Source organism: Anser anser, assembly GCF_964211835.1.
Source record: "Anser anser genome assembly, chromosome: 18".
NCBI lineage: Eukaryota > Metazoa > Chordata > Aves > Anseriformes > Anatidae > Anser > Anser anser.
This window is the reverse complement of record NC_139739.1, coordinates 5972867-5995578: the sequence shown is the minus strand read 5'-3', so window position 1 is coordinate 5995578 and position 22712 is coordinate 5972867. Positions and strand designations below refer to the sequence as shown.

Sequence of the window (22712 nt, the reverse complement as noted above, 5' to 3'; positions counted from 1 at the left end):
TGCTCTTCTTCACTTGATCTTAGGGGACCTAACAATGGTTGTATACTTCTGGTCTCGGTAATCTTATTTTATTTATATATATATATTGACATTTTAAAGGAGCTAGAAGCCCAGATGAAAAGACTGCATATTCAAAGACAGCTGAATGTTTCAATGACTTTAATATCTGCATTTTTCTGCCTCTACAAACTACTTTCAATGGCTGGAAGATGAAAAAAAAATACAAATCCTACACACTAAACATTTTTAAGTCAACTTTTGCAAAAGACAACCTTTGACTACAACAATGTATATACTCACCAACAGCAGCTGTAAAGTACTGCTCAATTTCATTGGGGGTGAGTGCCCTTTCCCATATAATGAATTCATCAAATGCCCCATTCACATAGCGCTTAGTTTGATCCCCCTCTGTCCCAGTCAGCAGATTTGCCTTGGGGTCCCCGTAATCATAGAAAACTTTCCCTTCTGGATCAGATGTGTTTAGAGTTCCATTGACATAGACTTTCAGTCCTTCTCTTGATTTCCAAGTGAAGAGAATATGAGTCCAATAAGGACCTGCAAAACATTAAGTCACTGTAAAATCTATGAATCATTTTCATTTAGTGTCTCTCCTATTCAAGAAGTTTTTGCTGACTTGGGCTATGCTATAGAGCTATATAGTAAGTGCTAAGAGCGAATTATGGAATGCTGATGTCATGTATATTAATCTTTATACACATGGGGAAGCCCATACTTTGGCAGAATGCCTCTTAGCTTTTGTCTGAACTCTTACTTGGGCTCACTGCAGTTCCATAAATTACATTTGGTGAGTACTATTGGCCAAGACTTGAACTCTCTTCAATACTGTCTCAAAGTACAATTCAGCAAGAGCTCCATAAAGACTGCAAGAATGAAAGAACAGGAAAATAGGCTAATTAAAAGCTGCCAGTTTCTTTGTTACACTTCAAAGGCTGAAAACATAATATTAATTTTTATTTGGATTGAATAATCCACAAATATGCAAATTATTTATACCATTTAACAGTTTTTCTCTTAAAACTGGATTTCTAAACTGATTTATTATACTTTATAAGACTTTGCTACTATGAGGTGAGAAAGTCCTATATTCCCAGTTTGCAGACAGTTAAATTAAGGCAAGAAAAGTCTTAGTGAATGTCTCTAGCATTACTAGAAGTCCAGATTTTTTTTCAGTCGCTAGGTAATACCATTCCCAACAATAGTTTAGATAGAAGCAGTACAATATGTGATATCCCAAAATGCTTATTGATACCATGCCATGACATGCAAAATTTGATACTCAACAGCTAATGAAATGACCAAAGCACACAGCACCCAGTTAGATAGTTACCAAATAAAGTCTTTATTTAGGATGCAGTGGAGGCCTGCACACATATCCAGTTTTAGAATATATGGAGAACTCCTAAGGATTAACCTGCATTCCTCACCCAGCTGTTTCCTTCTAAGCACCCATTAATATATTGATGTCAATAAGAACTCTGCTTCAGAAAAATGGAAGTCAGGTCCATGTACTGTTGCTGAACAGCAAATGTTCTGTAGTACAGTATCACTGAGTTTTCTGATCATATTTTCTCTCTTCCTCCCCCCCATCAAGAGAACTCTTAAGCACAGAAATCTGTAGGTATCTTTATATACCTACTTCTCTTTCCTGAAGATGTGCTCTTACCATTACATCTCTCTGCAAGAACAATGTAAAATATAACAAAGAAACGGATGAAGAAAAAAAAAATTTACCTGGTGGACTAAAGCTTGCTTTCCACTTCATCATTGCATTCCCACGTGTGTAAAATTCTACGGAACCTTCACCTTCATTTGAACAGATTTTGAAACCACTGGAAATTACTTGTCCACCGGAGGCAGGGGGAAACTTAGCCTGCTGGTCTTGAGTCTTCCAGAAAAAGGAAAATGTTACTCCTGATGGAAGCAAGTAAGAGGCAATTTTTAATGAAAAACAAATGTAACTGAAAGCTTCTAATATTGTAAAATGCAGAGAGTGGGAATGTTTTTGAGGACAAATCCTCTGCTAGCATAAAAAAGGATTGCATTTTTTGAATGAAAAATGCTCTAGTAGTATAAACCAAATAAACATCTATTCCTTGCTTTTGCATCACATGCATGTACCCAAGACAGAATAGCAATCATCTCTTCCTGGATAGCTTCTCTCAGTTAAAACTAAAGCTCCTTGAGCACCAGCAGTAATGAAGTCTTTTTCTCTCACAGATTTATGCTTCTATTCCCTATGCCTCTCTCTCCAGTCTCCTTACCCTTCTCACCCTTGCTATGATCCCCTTTCCTTCCTGTGACTGTTGTTTATTTCAGAACACATTGATCTCATCTCCACTTTCTCACCCAGCACCTATAACTTTCTGTGATGGATACCACATGCCCGTAGAGCAAGAAGCAGTACATTGACTATTTCCAAGCTACTGGCTGCCAGCATACCCGTGCTTACTGAGTAGCATTCATTCCTGATTACACTTTAATTATTCTTAAAATGTTATTACCTGTCTTTCACACTTCAGTCCTCCAGTAATTGCTGAAAGCGAAGAAACAATGTAGAAGAAAAGTATACCAACACATGCAGAGCCACAGGCACAGCTGCAAGATTCTCACCTACACAGCGACAAAGAATACCTCTCTAAAATGCAAGTGCAATCCTGCAAGTGCACACAATCAGCTTTGTTCACAAATAATTCTGCTAAATCCGCCATTTTACTGTTGTATTCTAAAAACTGAAGAGCTCTTCAGATTGCACACTAGTGAAGAAATATTTCTCTAAAGATTTCTGTTTCCTTAATAAAGGTTATCTCAAAGGGCTCAACAGAAACGTAAGTAGCAAATTAAATATCCCTCACACTTCAGAAGTTGTTACTCGCTCTGCTGTTGAGGTTCTACAGCTAAATGCAATTACAAAGAAAATGGCTTGACTAAGTAGCTCCTAAAAGTGTTCATCTCAGAATTTATAGTGCTAAGTGCTAAGAATTAAACCTGAGTTCAAAGCAGGTTGAAAAAAAGATATGAAGTACACAAGTGGAAGAGGTTTTGCCAGAAAGATTCAAAATTTGGAAACAACCCAGGAGATCACAGTCTAAACTGCTTGCTTATAGCAGGGTCAACATCAGAGCTCAGATGATTTTCAAACATCTCTACAGGTGAAGGTTACACAGCCTCTCTATGCAAACCGTCCCCATGCTTGGCTGCTGGCACTGCAAAGAGCTTTTTCCTTAGATCGTATCAGAATTCCCTGTGCTACAACTTGTCTGTATTGCCTCTCACACTCTCATAATCATAACTCTGCTTTATGATGCTCAAGTTAGTTATTTCAAAAGTTAGTGCACCTCCAAGACTGTTCGACACCAACTATTTCTATAACCACTCATCAGGTAGTTGAAGACAGCCCTCAGCATTCTCTTTGCTTCATGGTGAATATTAAAGCCCTAGACTTCCCTCCCATGTCATATGGTCTAGCACCCTAAGTTATCTACGTAGGCCTCTGATGGACTTACTTGACCTGTCAGCCACTGTTCTTAACCTGCTGACTGGGCTCTTTTGAAATGTAGTCTGATGTAGTCTAACATGTCTGGATGTTTTTATAGTGACCAATACCTGCAGGTTGCCCAAACAATATGAACTTTGCTAATTTACTATCAGTTAGCCCAGCACAGGCTAATGAAGTCCTCAAATTATTATGTCTATTTCTTGTTAAAACCATAGTTTGTTTGATTGTTGGTTTTTGTTTTGTTTTGTTTTGTTTCACAGTTCTCTGATCAAAGATCTAAAAGTCTCACATAAATCAATAGAATCACCAGAAATATTCCCCCTCACTGCGCTCCTGAACATAATTTTTTATTCCATTTCACATATTTTTTGTCACATTAAGTTAGCAGAAAAGTTAAAAATTTATCCTGCAATAATATAATAATTTAACTACGGAGTAACTCCTAACTGATCTTCCTGTTTATTCTCATGGCAGCACCCATTAATTTATATGAGCTATACAGCATTCCCTAAATGCTTTATGCATGATAAAATAACCACCATGGAAAAGTTAATCAATTATCATTAGCCTCTTAGAAATCAATCAGTATATGAACATCAACAGTCTCAGTTTGTTAGATCTCAATGTATATGGTTTTAAATCTATAAATGCTGTGAATTCCCAACTGAAGAATTTGATGTTTGCTGTAAGCAAGTCACAATATCCTCATCGGCCCATGTTCATGTTTCAGTGTCTTTAGCAAACAAGTAATAGGTTGAAACGCTAATCCAACCCCCTTTCCAGAAAGCTATGCATTTCCCTTGCATCTACATACAATTCTTCAACACCCTGGTGAAAGGGACACCAAGGCTGATCATGTCAAGCAGTTATTGCTATTGATGTGATTCCTTCGACCAAGTGTCTCATGATCCTCTCCCAGCTATCTTCACAAAACTTCTGTGGAAGTGTTGTTATCCCATCTTTAGAGACTGCAGAGCTGAAGTTTAAATGATGTAGAGAGACCAAGTTCTACTGTATGTCTGCACTGGAGTTGGTTTCCCCCATCTTTGACTGTCGATCCTATTGGACTACCCTGTAGCCACTGATCATCATGTAGCCATGAAAAGACTGTGGATCTAAATCCTTCTTATGTGCGCTCTATCACTTCATGAAATACCAAAACTTAAAGACTGAGTAGGGCACACAATAAAAACTCCACTGAAATTTAGAAAAGCAGTTTTTTTCCCAGATAGCTTGACAGAAATAAATCATTTTGGGTTAAACATATTAAGTTTTGTGTCACCAGATGCTTATATGAATCTTGAGCAGTTAAGCCCTGTTCTTAGCTTTAGAGAAGAAAAACTAAAAATATATAGTCATAAAAGAGCAAGAAGGGGAACTTAAAACTTATAACTAAAAATATGCTGCAGACTTATTTGCAATAATATGCATGACTGCACCTGATGACTAAACCTTTGAAGGTGTCTTCAAGTCAAAGAGAATTGCGTTCATCATTAAGAAAGGTACTTCAAATTTTATGTGCTGTTATTGCTTCTCTGAATAATCTCTCATTAATAGCAAACAAGCAAAGAAAAAAAAAAACTACAGACTACATATACAAAAACTATTCTATTGACGACATCTCTTATTTTTAATTATAGTACTTATCCATAATACAGCAATAAGTGTTTCCAATAGGACATTAAGGAACATAATTGTTAAAGATAATTGACATTATTGTTCCTGTTATTGGTCTGTACCAAGGGAGATGCGAAGATCTGAGACTTCCCAGTTAACCAGTTTGGGAACTTGAGCCTCCTAGGGCAGACTGTTCTATGGTTCTTCACAATAACCTTAAAGCCTGGCATTAGAAGAATCAAATAAGTTTCTTTATTTAAACTGTGGTCTTTAGAATTGCACACAAAATAAAATTCAGTCCCTGACAACTTTTAAGAGGGAGCATAGGTCTTCTCACATATATGGCCCAGATTTCCAAGCTTCATTAAACCTTCTAGTTATCAGAAACAAGTTTTGTGTTCACAGAGCTATCTAAGAGGTAAAAAGCTAAGGTATTTCAAAACCAACCGAGGAATTCAGATACCCAATTTCTGTTCAAATCAACAGGAAACCTGTCTTACAGTTATAAAATATTACTTTTGCAGAATATTTGTATTTCTATGTCACAGGTTACATAGCTAAGGACTAAGAGCAAAAAGCTTAATGGTGGGCTACTTCCATCTCCCTAGCTTCTTCCATATTCACTGTGCTTTATGATGCTCGAGTAATTTCATGAGGTGCTAACAGAACAAACACTAAAGAAACTTCTCATTATGCTGAAAGGTTCAAGGAAGAAGGAATTGTATGTGGGTAGGAAAGCCCGTCAAGAAGGTGTCCTCTGTATGTTGCAGAGCTCTTTATTATATTTTGTACTGTATTCAAACTAATGATTAAGAGAACCTTTTCTTGCATCTTTCACAAATGTTTCTTTTGGCTAACAATGCCAATTTAATGAGCCCAAAGCTGCTCAGAGAAAACTATTATCTAAAAAGTACTTGAGAAAGAAGGGGGAGGGGAAGGTTTCAACATTTCAAAAACAAGAAAAATGTGTTTTCTCAAGTCAGAACAAGAGTTCTGAAATGTTATTAAATTTATGCTAGAAAAAACTATTGGGATTTTTGTTTCATTAAATATTTAGATTGTAATACTTCATCTGGAAAGATCCCAAGATCATCTCAGAAAGCATTCCCTTCTAAGCGTACTTAACACCAAATCCACACAAATGCAACAAATGGACATCAAAATATATTTAAGCAACAGTATGCTCAAATAAAATTAGAGATCATCATCACATGTTTAGTTGATACAGAGAAAAACAGATACCTCCTTTAGATAAAAGGGTGTTGGCTTTTTTTTTTTTACCTGCTATAATGGTTAAGTATTCACTATCTATATTTCTTCACATTTTACCTGTTGAACATTTCAATGTTTTATGTTTTTAATGTTCTTTTTTTGTGAGATAGGGGGAATTACCTAGTACTGTCAAAATAAATTATTTGCATTATTATGTTATACTATGGATGTAGAAATAATACAAATTATTGATGATTTTTACTTCCTGGCAGTATGAAGAATATATGAAAAGATACTGTATGTATCAGAAGATATGCCTGCTGTGGGATACTGAATTACCTTTTCTAATACTCTCAGGTAATAGTTGTGCACCATCTGCACTCCAAGTTTCTTCTTTCTTAAAAAATTAATGCATGTCTTTAAAAAAATAAATAAATAAATCCGATATCAAGTAATGTTACCAGCCTGAAGAATGGCCTAAAACCAGTAAAAGCAAGCAAATTCAATGTTAATAATATTGCTAAAGCTTAGGGACTTCTGGAGGTTACATATAGAAAACCACCATTTTCCACTAACCCTTCTACGTCTACATTTTAAGTCTCGAGTGCATGCATTGTGATAGTGACTGGTATTATACTTGTTTTGCACATACAATATTAATCTTCTGTAATCATCATGTTGTCAAACCTGTGCACCCTTATTATACATGTCATTTTGTGGCCTGTGCCCAAGAAGAAAGGGAAGAGGAAAAAAAAAAAAAAAGGGAGATTTATGCATCTGGAAAAGAGATTTATGCAAATGGATTCCAAGACACCTGAGATTTAAAAAAAAAAAAATATATATATATATAGTCTCCAAAGATAAGTTTGAAAAAAAGCATTCCTGCCCAAATGCCACAGTGTAAACATAGTCTCCCAAACTCCCAAATTTCAAAACTGCAGGACGACTTACCTGTTTGTCACACTGCATATTTTGTAGCACCATTAATCTTGGTAACAGATGAAAGATTTCAGGCACTGTAAGCTTATTTCTGGTTTTGTCTGAATTAATTATACTGTACATCATTGATCTGAGTAGTTGGTGATTAGTTATAATCCACATTGCAGTTAGAAAATACTACATTTTCAGCAATCAGCACTCAATTGTTTTCTAAGGCAATATAAAAGCATCAAGCTAGAATTTTAGAGTTCATTTCAATTTGGAAAGAACCTATGATTATTGAATTATATAATTTGACAGAGAAAGAAAAGCAAATATTAATTAATTAGTTTACTAACCTTCAGGTCCACAGACTTCTGGGTTACTAATGCAAGAATTTTGATAGCTTCCAAAGAAGAGAAAGGTAACTCCTTTCTTTTCACGAACGTAAATTCCTTTGTTCACCATTCCTTCTACAATATCTAAAGGAAAAGCAAAATATAATTTAACATTTATGTAACTTAAAACTTGCTGGAAATGTGATTTTAACAGACTCAGACACTTGCTTATCTTATCTCAACTACAGGTTTTCTTATTTAGTTGTTTGGGTTTTTGTTTGTTTGCTTGGTAGTTGTGTTTGTTTTTTTTTTAATAAAAAAAATAATCATACAGATATTTCTTTCATTTAAGGTTTTTAAAAAATTATATTTGTGTGCCTCCCCCACATTCTTCCTTAACTAAAACTTCTTAATAGAACCCATATACACAAAACAGAAACTAAAAATCATTATTTCAATGTAGTCTGAACAAACCATACACTTTCCAGACTTCTGAACTCTGGACACATCATACAAGTACTTCTGGCTTGTTGTTAAGTAGAGTTGGTCAAGAAATCATTTATTTAAAAATGTAAGAAAACAGGTTTTTTTTCATTTTTGAAAAGGAAATTTTGTGATAAAATCCAATTTTACTTAAAAAAATATTTCAATAAATATACCTCACGAGCTATATTCAAAAGGCAGAAAAATATCTTTCAGACATCCTTTGGTATGGCATCATTATAATTCATAAAGGGTTTTTCTTTGTCTAACGTGGACAATGACTAATTGTCTAGTGATTTAATTGTGATTTTCTTGTGATCTCTGCCCTGAAAAGCACTGTTTATTCATCCCCTACTAGCTAAAACATATGAGCGAGCCATCATGATACTAAAATAACATAACACATTTACCATAGAAAAACTTGCTAAGGTCTGAGAATTTGTCTGATAAATGACAATGGAAAGTTCACCTCATTTGTTCCAAGATAAAAAGTGGACTAATTTTAGCAATGAAGACTATAGGAAATCATGGAAAAAAATAATTCCACTGAGTTAAAAAGACTGTGTTCCACATAACACAGAATATTCCATAGTTCATTTCTGAGAAGACAGAAGATAATTGTCCAGTTTAGAATGTGCCCTTAATATCACTGTTTGTAATAGGAGGTCTGGAAAGATTGTGAAGATTTGGGTTCTTAGTTTTAAAGACCCCTCTCTACAATTTCTTCTGAAAAATACAGCACTAGGGGAAGAGTTGCTCAAAAGGGAAATAACTGCAATGGGGACATAGTCTTCTGTGAAGTGCAGGAATTGCCATAGAGGTGCTGCTTGATATTTGAAAACAGAATGAGATCGGAATGGAAATGAGGAGTACACAAATGGTCTACAACAAGTAAAGGCTAGCACATAAGGGACTTCCCTCAGTCTTTATATATGTACATCTACCTGACTTAACCTGAACTTTTTGCACAGCAGAGCATGGTGAAAATCATGTTAGAGTGGCACAGGTAGCACTAGGGAGACACCATCTATCCGGTTGTCACTAGATACTGTTGTCACCGCTTTGTGTTGGTGCATCTCCTCACGCAACCTGTGCAAAAGGGAATCTCATTTCCCATCTGCAGACAACCAGTGGGAGTAAGGACTGTCATAATGCTGGCCCATCCATAGGAAAACACCACTCAGGGACACAGCAGCTGCACCATAGTATAACCCTCAGTGAACATATGTCCAAATATTTTTTTAGTTCATCCCAAATCTCAGCGTAAATATCACAATTTTCAAGTATCTTCCCCTGCTTTTGAGCAACAAGACATCAAGTTGTCTAACTGACAGATAAAATTCAGTTCCTTTTAAAAATTAAAGTGGTATAGAGTGAAGCAAATATTTCTAAGTTCTTTTTAAGTCACTTAAATTCTGAATTAATCTAGACAGAATAAATACCATAAGGTAATGTATTCCTGTTTCCATAGCATTTCCTTTGCTGTTAATATCACTCTTTTTAATGTTCATATTGAATACATCTTATTATGTGAGAACTATGCAAATGGCCTATAAAGCAGATAAGTGAGGACTGAAAGAAATTAGGGTCGTTTGAAGTTCATTATTAATAGAGTTCACATTTGCCAGCATACTTTTACTCTTAGAGAGCAGAAAAATAGTGTTTTTAGTGTTCTAATACAGACCTCCTAGTACTGGAGCAACCCAAAATGACAGTTCTACCATTTTCATCTTTCTCCTCATGTCAGATTTTTCAACAAATAGATATGAGTTAATACCTAATCGTTAAGTGGACAAAAGGTCATATTTCAATTGCTCAAGTCTAAATCCTGATGACTTCAATTAAATGATTTTAGTTATACCTACACCAGCTTAAGCTTAGTTTCCAATCTGGCAGGTTTCTGCATGGAATGTTATTTTCTGTTCTTCTTTTTATATACTTGTATGTTGATGTAAAAAGAAATATATCTAAGATTTGTGTCCATTTTTTATTTTTTTTTTATTTTATGTTAATCAAAGATATTGTGGTTGACAACATTACTTTCAGGATTGGAAAGTTCACTTGCACTTGTCTTTATCTCTTTTTCACCATTTCATACTCATTTTTAAAGGACATTTTTTCTTTTCATCTTGAAAGAAAAATAAAACAATGTATTTGTTCTTATATGTTCCTCTGAAATATCTTCTGTTTCTTTTAAGTTTAATAAAAATATTTTAGGTTTTTGAGGGCTGCTGGGTTCCATCCTTCTACAGACTGCTTAGCAAGGGGATGTGTCTCCCAGTAATTCTGAGTAATTCACTTAAAATTGCAGGAGTGCTTTTTCAATCATTTATCTCAGTGTACGCATAGATCTTTACCACATGAGCAATTGAACCAAAACTCAGTGTTAACTTTGAATCCAGTGTTACAAGAACCATCCAAGCTCGACAAATGCAGAACAAAAAAAATGTAAATCCTCACCTACAGTTGCAGAGAAGTTAGAGTAGGCAGAGTCATTGGTATATACAAAGGTAGAGTTATGGGAAGGAAGCACAGTGAAGTTGTGGATTCTTAGAGCTGGGTGAAACAACAAAAAATAAGCAAATAAGCAAAACAATGAATAAACACAATCAGAAATGAATTGACCAGTTCATATCTCTCAACATTACACAGATCATAGATGTTGGTCAGTGGCCTTTAAAATTATCATATGATCAACTGTCTCCAGTAATTTGTAAGTAGCACACAAGTGTTGCATCCTTTAACTACATAACTTAAGAAAATATAGTGTCACTAAAACCATTTTTAATTCCTGACAGGAACAGAAAAGGAAAAACTATGAAACAGTACAACTGCAACCAGATAAAGGGCTCTGAATACAATGAGGTCAGTAAGGAGCTGTGCAGTTATAACAAAAATCATTACACTGGTGCAAAAGTTATGGTCAGTTCAAGTTCTATGTTCTGTTCTGGGTTCCCTAGCACTAGACATGGACATACTGGAGCGAGCCTGGTGAAGGGCCACAAAGATGTTGAAGGCACTGGACACACCAGCAGAGGCTGAGACAGCTGGGATTGCTCAATAAGGAGAAGCGAAGGCTCAGGGATTTTATCAGTGTGAATAAACACCCCATGGAAAGAGCAAAGATAACACCAGACTCTCCCCAGTGGTATCCAGTGAAAAGATAAGAGGTAACGGGCACAAATTAAAACACAAGTAATTCTACTTAAACATAAGGAAAAAGCTTTTTAAATAATTAAAGAAAAATTATGAGAGAGTCAGATGCTGGAACAGGTTGTCCAGAGGGACTATGGAGCCTCCATCCTTGGAGATATTCAAACCCCAACCAGAAAGCCCTGAGCAACTGGCTCCAGCTCACCCTGCTCATGAGCCACCCAGGGGGTTGGAGGAGACGATCTCCAGGTGGGGCATTAAGCTCATCTGTTCTGCAGCTCTGAAGTCTAAGGGCTGCTGGCAAACATACACTATCAACAGGTTTAAAAGGACAGAATCAACATTACGGGGTTTCTACCTAGAACCATTTTGCCTGCTATAGTTTTGAGAGCCATCAAATTAATTTGGGTATCCAACAATAAAATTTTATTCTTTTTTCCCCTCCCATTTTGATAATTTAAAAGTACCTTGCACACAGTAATTATTTACCTTGGGCAGGCAAATAGATCTTGATGGAAAGCCTGCATAAGTAAATAGAGACATTGACTGGCATTGACTGGGGATTTAGACCAACTGGGCTCACAGGAGGAAAAGGCAAATGCTCAAAAAAATAAATAAATAAAAATAAAAATTCAATAGAAAATGCATGGAAAACTAGAGGTCATATTATAAAACCTGAACATGGCCACATATTTTTTTCTTTGCTATATTTTAAGTTTGTCTTTTTTTCCCTTCAATTGCGTCTACTGCTTTTATTGCTATGATAACCAAAAAATTAATTTGCTGACGCTGCCTCTTACAACACAAATGCATTGAGAGATATAAATCTGGCTTCACACACAATGACTTCAACAAATAAAATGGATTAACATGATGGACAGATTATGATGCTTCAAGTATTTAAGAGAAGAAACATGGAATGAAAATAATTGCATGAAATTATGATGAATGGGAGAAAAACAAGAAAGGCTAGCAATAAACAGAAGAGTTGTGTAATCAGAATGGTATCAAAAATAGAAAATTGTCACGGGCATTAGATTACAACAATAAAGAAAACTTTCATTGTATTTCAAAGTCAAATATCAGATAGGTACATAAAACTTCTGCTGGAAGCAGTTGAAATAATACCCATGTATTATAAGACTCAATATATGCAACTGCCAAGAATTTGAACTATCCACTAGAACATCAAGGAAAGAATTCAACATTGTCAAAATTGCACTGCAGAGAAAAGGACTTTTGGCTACTAGCATCCTCTGCAAACAATAGCAAGAAAAAGTCCTCCAAATCTTTTTTTTCCAGCAGTCATGCAGCTGGCTCATTTATAAAGTTCTTTAGCACAGTGTCATAATAGGAGTAAGAGACAATTGCTCATATAAGCCAGCCCTATTCATGTAAGAGAAGGTCTGTAGGATCAGGAGCTTAATATATTCTGCTTTTACTCTTCTGTGTTACTACTGGAAAGATTTCTGAATTGTATTGAAGTAATGTCATTTAACATGTTCTGAAAAACAATCTAACTAACATCGGTTATGCAATTACAATTTGTCCAACAGCTGTATGTCACATTAGATTTCATATATTCCTTTTAAGTACTTTAAATACATCTTGATAACACAAATGCTAAAACAATGCTAGGTAAGGAGTGCTTTACTCTGTTAGAAAGTACATGAGGTCCACTGTTAGAAAATCACATTAATACACTGTTAAAAATCTCATATGGTAACTTTTTGCAGGTCAAATTATGATCCTATTGAAGTCGGTGGGAATGCTGCCATCAGCCTCTAATGGGAGCAGAATATTGCCCAGATTTATTTCTGGTCAGCTAATTTAATTCCTTTAAGAAGTTTCCTGGAAAGATGGGTCAAACTGTTTGAGTTTAAAATACTTGAGCACCTATGGAATAAAAGGTTTCAGATATTTATAGAATTTTTTCCCTACTTAGGAACAGAGATTGATGTTGCCATTTTTGTGTAATAAATAGCAATAACTTTGCACTTGTGTAACATTTTTCATGTGAGGTTGTGAAGGTCCCTAACTCCTGATTTAATCTTCTGCAGTGATCTTTCTGGGAAAAGATATTACAGTCACCAGTAGTAACACTGCTGCTACTCTTCACAGTAGTACATAGTTTAGCTTGATGGCCAAGGTAGTCAGCCATAGTGTGAGAAATACTGGGGAATGTACATATATCAGCCCAACCTGGAACTGGCTAAGTAGTCAGAAGAAAAAACAGTTCTCATGTGAAAATTACTAAGGGATCTTTGAGCCTCAGAAGGAGGCAAAATGAAGCTGAAAGTTTCATCTGAAAGGTGCGACCCTACAAGCTCGTAACGCAGCAGTGGGGTATTGTGCCTCAGTCAAAACTCCATGAGTTACATCCCCTGCACATCCCTAGGAAGCTCTCACCCCACTTTAAAATATCAGAATCAGAAAACTGCTGAAACCAAAGAGACTACATTTTAAAATCATTCCTTCTGATATGCTAGAATTGTGACAACTGACTCTTTCAAATCAGTGAGGGTTTTGTTTTACCAAGCCTCACATAATTTTTGCCCAACTGGAGAGAAAAAAATATTTAAAAAAAAAAAAAGAAACCTATTGCTGCAATACAATTTTTAAGGAAGTATCCAAAACAAAATAAAAATGAGTAAGATACATCCAGATAAAAGCCTACCCTTCTTTTTCTGTGCATACTATGTGCAACTTTCAAAAATGTCTGCAGAGTTTAGGCATTTAACTCCTTTTAAAAATCTAAAAGAATCAGGCATTTTCACAGCCGACATAGCCAAAGATCTCAGTTACTGAGCTTATTAGTGCATGTTATGCATGTACCAAGCCAACTAATAACAGTGTTATTTCAATGACTCTTTGGATCATAAACCATTTCTCTTTATAACCTTAACAATGCGTAGACAGCCCATAAAATGTCTGAGAATACTCTATAAAAATCAGTTCTCAAATACAATATCATTTGGACATCAAAGCACTGCAAAAACATTAACTTTAAAGAAAATCTCAACTGCCGTGTTAAAAAAGCTAACTACTTTCATTTCTCCTGCTCCCTATCTACTTACAGACTGACACAAATACTTATATTATTGCCATTGTCAATGAGTCCTTTGTCTACCTCCATTCGTATCCCGAAACTCATGAATTCCATCCACATCCTCCAATGGCCAGTAATGGGAAGCTGATGCAAGAACTTTGAACCCTTTCAAGGAAACACAGATGAACAGGTTGTTAAAGTAAGGCCCAACAAAGAGTGTAGCAAGTCTCCACAAAGAAGAACAATAAAGAAAGTCAATAGGTTAAGTAAAACAAGATAGAGCATGTAAATAAAATACTGCACATAAGCAAGACCGTAAATCAAAATGGCAGAGGAGATTAAAGCCAGATATCTGATTGACTACTGCAGAGAACCTCTGTTTTTAAAATTCAGCTGATTATTATTCTAATTACACTTAAAATGCATAACCATCTCTGACCAAATCTCTGCTAGTGTATCAGGCAGCATTCATCAAAGTAACTGTTGAGGAGCTGGTCTGATAATTTTAAGATCTCACCCAGGTTTTAAACACATCACGGATAGTACGATGCACCAAGAAGAGAATGCACAGTGGGAATGTTCAGCCTCTGCAGCATGCTTTTCCTACTCCTACCTCCTCCACAGAGGACTCTACTACCCACGGTTAAATTGAATTGGAGAAGATGCTAGAGAGTTCCAAGGACTGTTCTTCTTGAAACGCACTGCAAAACCAGTGCAACACCTTCAGGTTATATTAATACAAGCATTTTTCACCTTTGTTGTCTGTGGAGAAACATTAGTCAGAAACAGTACTTGATGCTGGAGGGCCTGCAATGCAGGTGATTGTATACATACCCGTGCAGTTGTTACTGCACAGCCTAGCCTTCCTGATATCTCCAAGTAATTCACACTTTAACTGTGTCATATAGCAGAACTATACCCTTAAACAGAAGGAATTTGATGTTCCTCAAGAGAAGGGGTTCCAGAATAACCAACACATGGGGGGTGGAGGGAAGAATCCCCTCCTCCCCATACAGCATTAGCTGTTCCTTCAGAACTGCCTTCACTACACCAAAATCAGAATGTCTCCTTGTGGCCAGTAAGAACATTTTGTTTTCAAAAATGTCCTCCTGAGCACCAAGCGTACAAGCTGACAAAAGCAGGACATCTGCTGGTTTCCATTGGTCTAATTGCTACCAGTTAGAACAGAGTTTAGGAGATGTGATTACTCAAACCTGAGCAGAAGTGGGCTGTCCAATGCAATCAAATTTTGTGTTAAGATAACGATTCTATTTTAAGGGTATATCATTAATAATGTAGGAAAACATGAACTGTAATTTCTTATTATCTTGTTAGCTGCAAGAAATCCTTTATTCTCAAAATAATTAATTTAACCAGCTGTTCCGGAAGAAATTGATAATCTCCTATATCCAAGAAAGTTTCAGAATGTTGATACAGATACACAGAAGTTTTACTGTGAATACAAATGAGAATGTTTTGTTCAACCTCACAGCATATCATCCTATTAGCTTGAGTTAATCTTTTCTTTTGGGTGGGAACAGAGAGGAAGTATTTATAAAACCAGCATTTTCTACTCAGATTTCAGTCAAATTTCAAATTTGGTGATTGTTTGGAGTTGGTTTGGGGTTCTCCCTTAACCTCCTTCTCCCATATAAGAAAGTATTGAAAGGTATCAAGCATAAGAATCCTCTTTTCTTCTCTCCTCCACATCTTCGTTCATACAATGAACTTCTTCCACAGATTTGTTCCCACAATGATCCCTCTAACCTCCTTGAACTCCCTGACTACCATTTTTGTTAGTAATTTCTATAAAACACCCTTGTTTTTTTTTAAAACACCCTCTCTATAAAACACTCCTAATCCTTCTGGGGTCTCCAAATGAAGTGAAGCAAAACTTATTTATAAAATTACACATATGTGTAGTTCCTTGCCCTACAGTTTTATGTTGTTTTGTTTTTTGTTCCCAAGCAATCTTTCAGGAGCCTGAGGGACAAAACAGAAAAGTCTTCTAAATATCACTTAAACTGTCATACACCATAGAAAAGCTCCCCAAACCTTGTGAAAATGGTGTGCAAATTAAAACAAAACACAGTATCCTTTGTCCTCTGCTTCTTTACTCTAGAGAGATCAAAACTGCTTGCCTACTGGATAATTATTCTATCATTTTAGAGTTCTGTATACAAATGAGATTTCTTTACAATGGACTTGGAGGAGCAAAAATATTATTTTCATGTTATTTTCGTCCTAAATTTTCTTGCCCACACAGAGGAGTTTTGAGCTCTTTTGATGTCTCCCATCCTCATGTTATACTCTTAGAGCTGCAATGCAGACAGGAACTTAAGGCTAAGAGTACAAAGCTGGCAAATTTGCTAAACGTCACAACAAACAATTGCAGATTTGAAAACACAGAACTACAAGCAGCTCTGCATTTCATGGCAATACACAAACTACTCAGATTCTCTTCTGAACTAAACTACGCCAAAGATATCTAACAAGTGATTCATAATTGACCAGGATCTATTATTGGCCTACCTAACTAGGAATGTTTGCTGTTGTCATAGAGGTTTTCCCAGAGAGTTGGAGCATGAGTGTAAATAGATGAGGCAGGGATGTGTTTGGAGAAATGGATGTGGTTCTATGGTTACATTTCTTTTGAATACTTGAAAAATACAGAGAAAAGCATAGTTGCTACAAAAGGAGAAAGCTACTGTCAAAGTAAAAGAATAATGACACTGAATAAGTATGCACAAAGCCAAATCTGAAAATTCCAGGCAACCCAAACTCAACAAGCTGTGTGGAAAAGCACTCTGAGGGAACAGGCTGTAGGAACAAGCTTTAATTTGCATAAACTAAATCTGGGTATGTGTTCAGTTCTGTCTTCAAAGAGCATATTCTAGCTGCTGCAAAAAGAATTAAAGTGATGAGGTTCTATGGTATGAAGAGCATCCACATAGGCAACCTGTGCTAGTGTACCTCCAGCCAGCCCTCAAACTACCTGCTCTATTTTGCAGAGCACAGAACATGCCTGCTGTTTCACAGTGTGCTTATATGCAAATAGTTCTTGCTTCCATTAACACACCTACCTTTAATATCTGGGGGAGAAGGATTAAAGATAACAGAGGTGATAGAAAAACATAGAAAAATAGAGAACAACAGTCAGATGAGAAGAATCCAGGGAGAAAATGAATTGATGCCAGAAACTATGTCACAACGTGGCATGAGTTTCATTAGCGGTAGCATCACAACAATGGCATTCCTGTGGCTGGCATCAAACAAACCCACCCCTAAGGAGAAGCTATACTCTAAAAACCTTACATTTATAAGATGGGAAAAAAAATGGGCAAAGAAAATGGGAAACAAAAGAGATACAGCAAAGAAGTGAATTGCCTCGGGCCATGCCGCATGTTGGTGGCTTTCCTAGCTCCCAGTTCTGAGCTATATAAAGCCATGCTGCCACCCCACTTGCAGCCAATCAGCCCCGAGAAGCTTTCCAAAAACAAATACCTGGTGCACTGAATTCAGCTTATACTTGTACCAATACTTCAATGGGTAACTGCTCTGTGTTCAGAACAAAATCACAAGGCTTGTTTACAGCCTTGTAACTGGGACTGATGCTTTCTGGATTTGAGCGCTTCCCCACAGACACTGTATACAAACTAAATGTTGTACAGCTTCCCCGCTTTTTGAGGGAGGCCTTTTTCTCCCTTATGGCTCTATTGGCCAGAAGCCAGTAATCCTCACCTATAGGAAATGAGATGGTGTTTCTTTGTTTTTGAGTGAAGGCAGAACAAAAGATACTAACTGGTCTGAAGATACTGCAATAGCAGACAACATGGCTCTCCATATCGCACTGTATTTTATTTTGAACATAATTATATATGGTGAAAACTTAGAAGCACAAAGCAATACATGAATTGGTAAAGCAGTAAAATTGTACTTGTACACCACCATGAGGCTTGAGGTTAAACTATTTATATAAACAGAAGAATTCTGCAGTTACACACACAGGCCCCCAATAAGCTCTGAGTTTTTCTGCATTGAAAACAGATGAGATTTTTAATATGCTCTATAACCAATTTTAACTTAAGCATGAAGGCTGGGAGGAGGGTAGATAGCTTGAAGCCTTGGCAAAGTACTACAAAACACATAAACTGGCATATCTAACTGTAAATCAAATAATTTAAAACACTGAACACTAAGACCTTGATAAAAAAAAAAAAAAAAAGAAAGAAAAAGAAAAAAAAAAGCCTGTGTAGAAGTCTGATTCAGAAATTCATGCTCAAAAAGGTAATAAACACTGTATAGAGGAATTCTCTATTTATCAAATACAAGTCATTTTTCTCCAAATATATTTCTATGCAGAATATTTAGTAGGTAGTGAATTTAAACTAAGCAGGATGATCAGGCTTTATTATATTTTTAATACAGAGCTTACGTTCAAATGTGGGATGACTGTTTCTTTAGAGCTACAAAAAATGAAAAATACAAACCAAAATGCAAATCAAAAAAAAAAAAAAAAAAGAGCAATTAAATATTTAAGCATATTGCCATAAAATATAAATGGAACATTCCTTACCTGGGTGTTTGAGTAGCTGGGAATAGTTTCCATACACCTGCACATAAAACATTTTATAATGAGAGAAAGTGAGGCAAAACTTGCTAAGAGGAATCCAAATATATCTTAATGCTGACCATATTCAGAACATTACCTGATACTGGAACTGAAATAAAATCAGCAAAGAATAATGACAACAGAGCAGAGATAATAAATTCTCCATGGTCCATTTAAGGTTAAAAGTACAACCAAGATCAAATTCCTGTAAGATTTCAATCATAAGTTTTCCTTAGCTACTTTTCGTATTAAAAGGGACATTTTCCGTGCAAGTTCAAAAAGTCTGTTCCTCCAGTGATGATATAATATCCTTCCAGACCCTTTAAGTAGTATTTGCTTGCTTCACACTTTGATCTCTTCATTTAACCATAAATAAATTACTATGATTTGAGAAAAATTAAAAGAAATGTGCATCAGATCCGAAAGTTGTACTGTTCCATGGAAAGAAGTCAAGTATTTCTGTTAGAATCTGTGCCAAAAAGAAAATATCTTGTTTTCAACTTTCTTCCTATGGTCTTTTCCTTTCAATTACTTTCACGTTGTCAGAGATCTGAAGCCAGTTTTGGTTTTGCTAGCAAGAAAATGTACTTCCTTATAGCGCATAGAGCATATAACTCGCACTATTTCCTCAGGAACTGAGCTGAAAAGAGTTGCTAACTCCTCGCTTGTCCAGCTCACGTTTGCACCTCCATCCCAGATCTTTTTGGGTGGAGAGCAAGTCTGAGTGATGTCATGCTTTCTTCTCAAACTTTGTCCCATTCTGGTACTCTATTTATATCACGTTGCTGCTGTCTCTTTTCTGGGTCCTAACACCAGCCAGCTAGGAACAAGTGGAAACAAGTTAATGTGCTTCAGCAAACAGATTAAAGAGATTACAGTTCTTAGCAATCTGCACGCTCAGAGAAGATGCAAAGCCAGAACAATTGCTCCTAATTCAAATGTTTAAGAACAAAAGAACAGATTTTGGACAGAAACTGTTGGAGGAAAGCTAAGAGCTATTCATTAAAACAAGTTTGTATTTTTTTAAAGAAACAGGACCTTTGAAAAAATATTGATTTAAATCACACAGCATTGAGGAATTCGTTTTACTGTGTCCCTATCAAGAAGGGGAAACTGAGGCACTAGCCATTTCACTGATTTGATCAAAGTTGCCTGTCAAAGCTAGCAAAAAAATAAAATAAAAATAAAAATAAAAAATAGATTACTTCTATAATAGCCACAGCAATATTATTCTTTGATAAAAATAAAAGCAATTACATTTAAGTATTTTTAGAAGAGCATCCCAATTACACTAAGCTGTACCACAAATAACAACCAACTTTTTATATGTTAAAGAAAAATAGTAGCTAGAACTAGTTGATATTTTCATTTACTCTTCTCATTAATGTTAAAATCTTGCTTTCAGAAACAAGTTCTCTTCACTTTTTTTTTTTCAGTGAAAAACTGAAACAATAACACTAAACAAAATTTGATAAGCCCTCCATCTCCATAAGCCCTGTTCATCTCTTCCCCATATTTCCATATCAACCCCTTATTCATCCTGACACGAGCCATACATAGGTGATGTAAGGAAGACCAGAAACTAAAATTCAGAATCAGATCATGTTAACATCTCAGCAAAATTCAAATTGCCTTTTCTCTTGCCAAAAATTTTCAGTAAATTAGAACTTTCAGCACATGATGTTTTGTCAACCAGGAAAACACTCTCTAAATAGAAGTCATTCTGACATGTAGTTGTCCTTCCCTCCCCATACATCCATTTGGTGGTTCTTGGCCCCATTTCTACAGGTGTCCATATAAGCCTATATTTGCCTGGTTCCTCTTCTGAGCTCTACTCCTTCCATGGTACTAGCCCTCTTTCTTACTTGTCCACTTCTTAACCACAACATTTGCACCAAACTCTTGGCTAAAGCCAACTTTTTTTTTTTTTTTTTAATGAAAGTTTTCTAATGACCCTTTCTGTAGGGCTTAGGTAGCTGGAAGCTCAGCAGGTTGCCTCGTGACAATGGGCCCGGTTCACCCAGCTGGCTGCCCAGAGGCAGTGAACTTCTGAAGCTTCTGATGGTAACCAACTCCTTGCTAGGAGCTGGGTAGGTGGAACTCCAGAGTCCAAGGACTGAAGGGACCATACTTAATTTTGGAAGATGCTCATGCCACATGAATTGCCATATGTTATCAAAATTAAATATTAAAAAATGTCAATATCACCAAAAAAACATATTTGGTTTGTAAGCTTGCTTTGGGATCTAAACAAAATACTTCTGAGAATTCTGAACTTCAGTTCCTAAGAAAATTTTGTTTGCACTTAGTATAACTAGTCGGAAGGCACTAATTCACTGAAAAAAGCCAGTCTGAGTTTTGCTTATTTCCGTCTAGTACTATTTATTTATTTATTTATTTATTTATTTATTTATTTATTTATTTCATTATATAAAGACTCCTTCCATCATCATTGTTAGCCAGAAACTCCTCTATAACCTGAAGGAAGAAGAGGAATCCCTTGTAAACCCCAGGAAGTCTGCATCACATAGTAACAAGTAGAGCCACACTTAGAAATAGAAAGTTGCAGCTAAAAATCATGAGAAATATTAAAATATAAAAAGAGAAAGACAGGAATTTGAAATATTTGCCAAGAGAGGCCTGTCAAGGGAAAGAATATGCTTACCAAAACAATTGTGAGAATCCAAGCAAACATGTTCACTGCCAGAAATTTTTGTGGAAACAGCAAATTGCAAGCAGACATCAGAGATTATTTGCAGAAACAAATTCTGAATGTATTCGTGTGATCCTCTGGAAACCTGATCTGAAAAGTCACAATGCTGCTACCACAGACCAGAGGTAGCACTGGGCATCTTGTGTGCAAACCAGAATAACTGATCCAATGCTCAGAAGACAAACAATAGCAGCGGATTGCTCTTGAATAACCTGCAGATAAAATAACCTTCACTTAAAGTACTTGCATGTCAATAAGAGCACAAAGCTCTGCATATACCGGGTAACTGTGGACAGCCTGAGCTCAGCAGCTGGAGAGGTTTCTCCCCAGGACAGCTAAGGGAGCTCTAGTCCCGCTAAGGGGGTGAGGAAGGGAGGAGCTGTGACCCCCATGGAACAGCACTGGGGGAACTCCCTGAAAGGCTTCTCGATTTTCTGCCCCACTTAAGCAGAGGGAAGAAAGTGGCCAGGTGGGAGCTGCTGTGCACCTTGGACATTGTTGACACGCAGAATGAACTCCCCAAACAGAACAGAAGGAGGTCTGACGGGCTGCAGAAACAGCTAACAGCTTGCAAGCAGCACTGGAAAAATCACACACCCCATTTTTTTCCCCTCTCCTCTCTTTTTTTTTTCCTTTTTTTTTTTTTTTTCGGTGTGTGTATGTGTGTGTATGGCAGCACACTTCCAAACAAAAAGGTTTAATCTCAAAAGAAAAATCCTTATGACTTATGTCAGTGATTTCAGTTGCAACACTTTTACCACAATAATGAGTGCGACTTATCATGAGATGATTAAACTTCACTTTCAATTTCAGCTTTCCTTGCTCACCTCATTGTTCATTCTGGATAATTATATTATTAAAACAAAAAATTAAAAGTGATGCAGCTGATATTTACCAGGAAATGAAAAACACCTTGACGTTAAAAATCTTTATTGCTAACTATGCAAATACAAGCAAAGAGAGTAATCCTTTAAAGAATTTGTTTTACACCGCAGAAGACAATCCGTAATAGTTTTCTACCTTTGCTTTCATTTGAATCATTAACTCTCCACAAGAGAGCTGGTGCATAATTGGCATTGAAATGTTTTATCAAATATCTT

At 36.2% G+C, this 22712-nt stretch overlaps 1 protein-coding gene across 2 annotated transcripts in view; it reads right to left on the bottom strand.

Annotated features, from left to right (window-relative positions):
- ADGRD1 (adhesion G protein-coupled receptor D1) overlaps positions 1-19666 on the bottom strand; it is a 157650-nt gene extending 137984 nt beyond the window's left edge. Inside the window, exons 1-7 of one of the 2 annotated variants that reach the window (XM_083803701.1) lie at positions 18997-19666; positions 18864-18900; positions 14369-14452; positions 10546-10641; positions 7624-7746; positions 1753-1932; positions 301-555 (exon numbers count right to left, since the gene is read on the bottom strand). In XM_083803701.1, the coding sequence (XP_083659827.1) occupies positions 301-555; positions 1753-1932; positions 7624-7746; positions 10546-10641; positions 14369-14452; positions 18864-18900; positions 18997-19122 (901 nt within the window). In that variant the 5' untranslated portion in view covers positions 19123-19666. The remainder of the gene's footprint in view (positions 1-300; positions 556-1752; positions 1933-7623; positions 7747-10545; positions 10642-14368; positions 14453-18863; positions 18901-18996) is intronic. The other variant, XM_083803702.1, reaches the window with a different exon arrangement.
- Positions 19667-22712: the final 3046 nt, after the last annotated feature.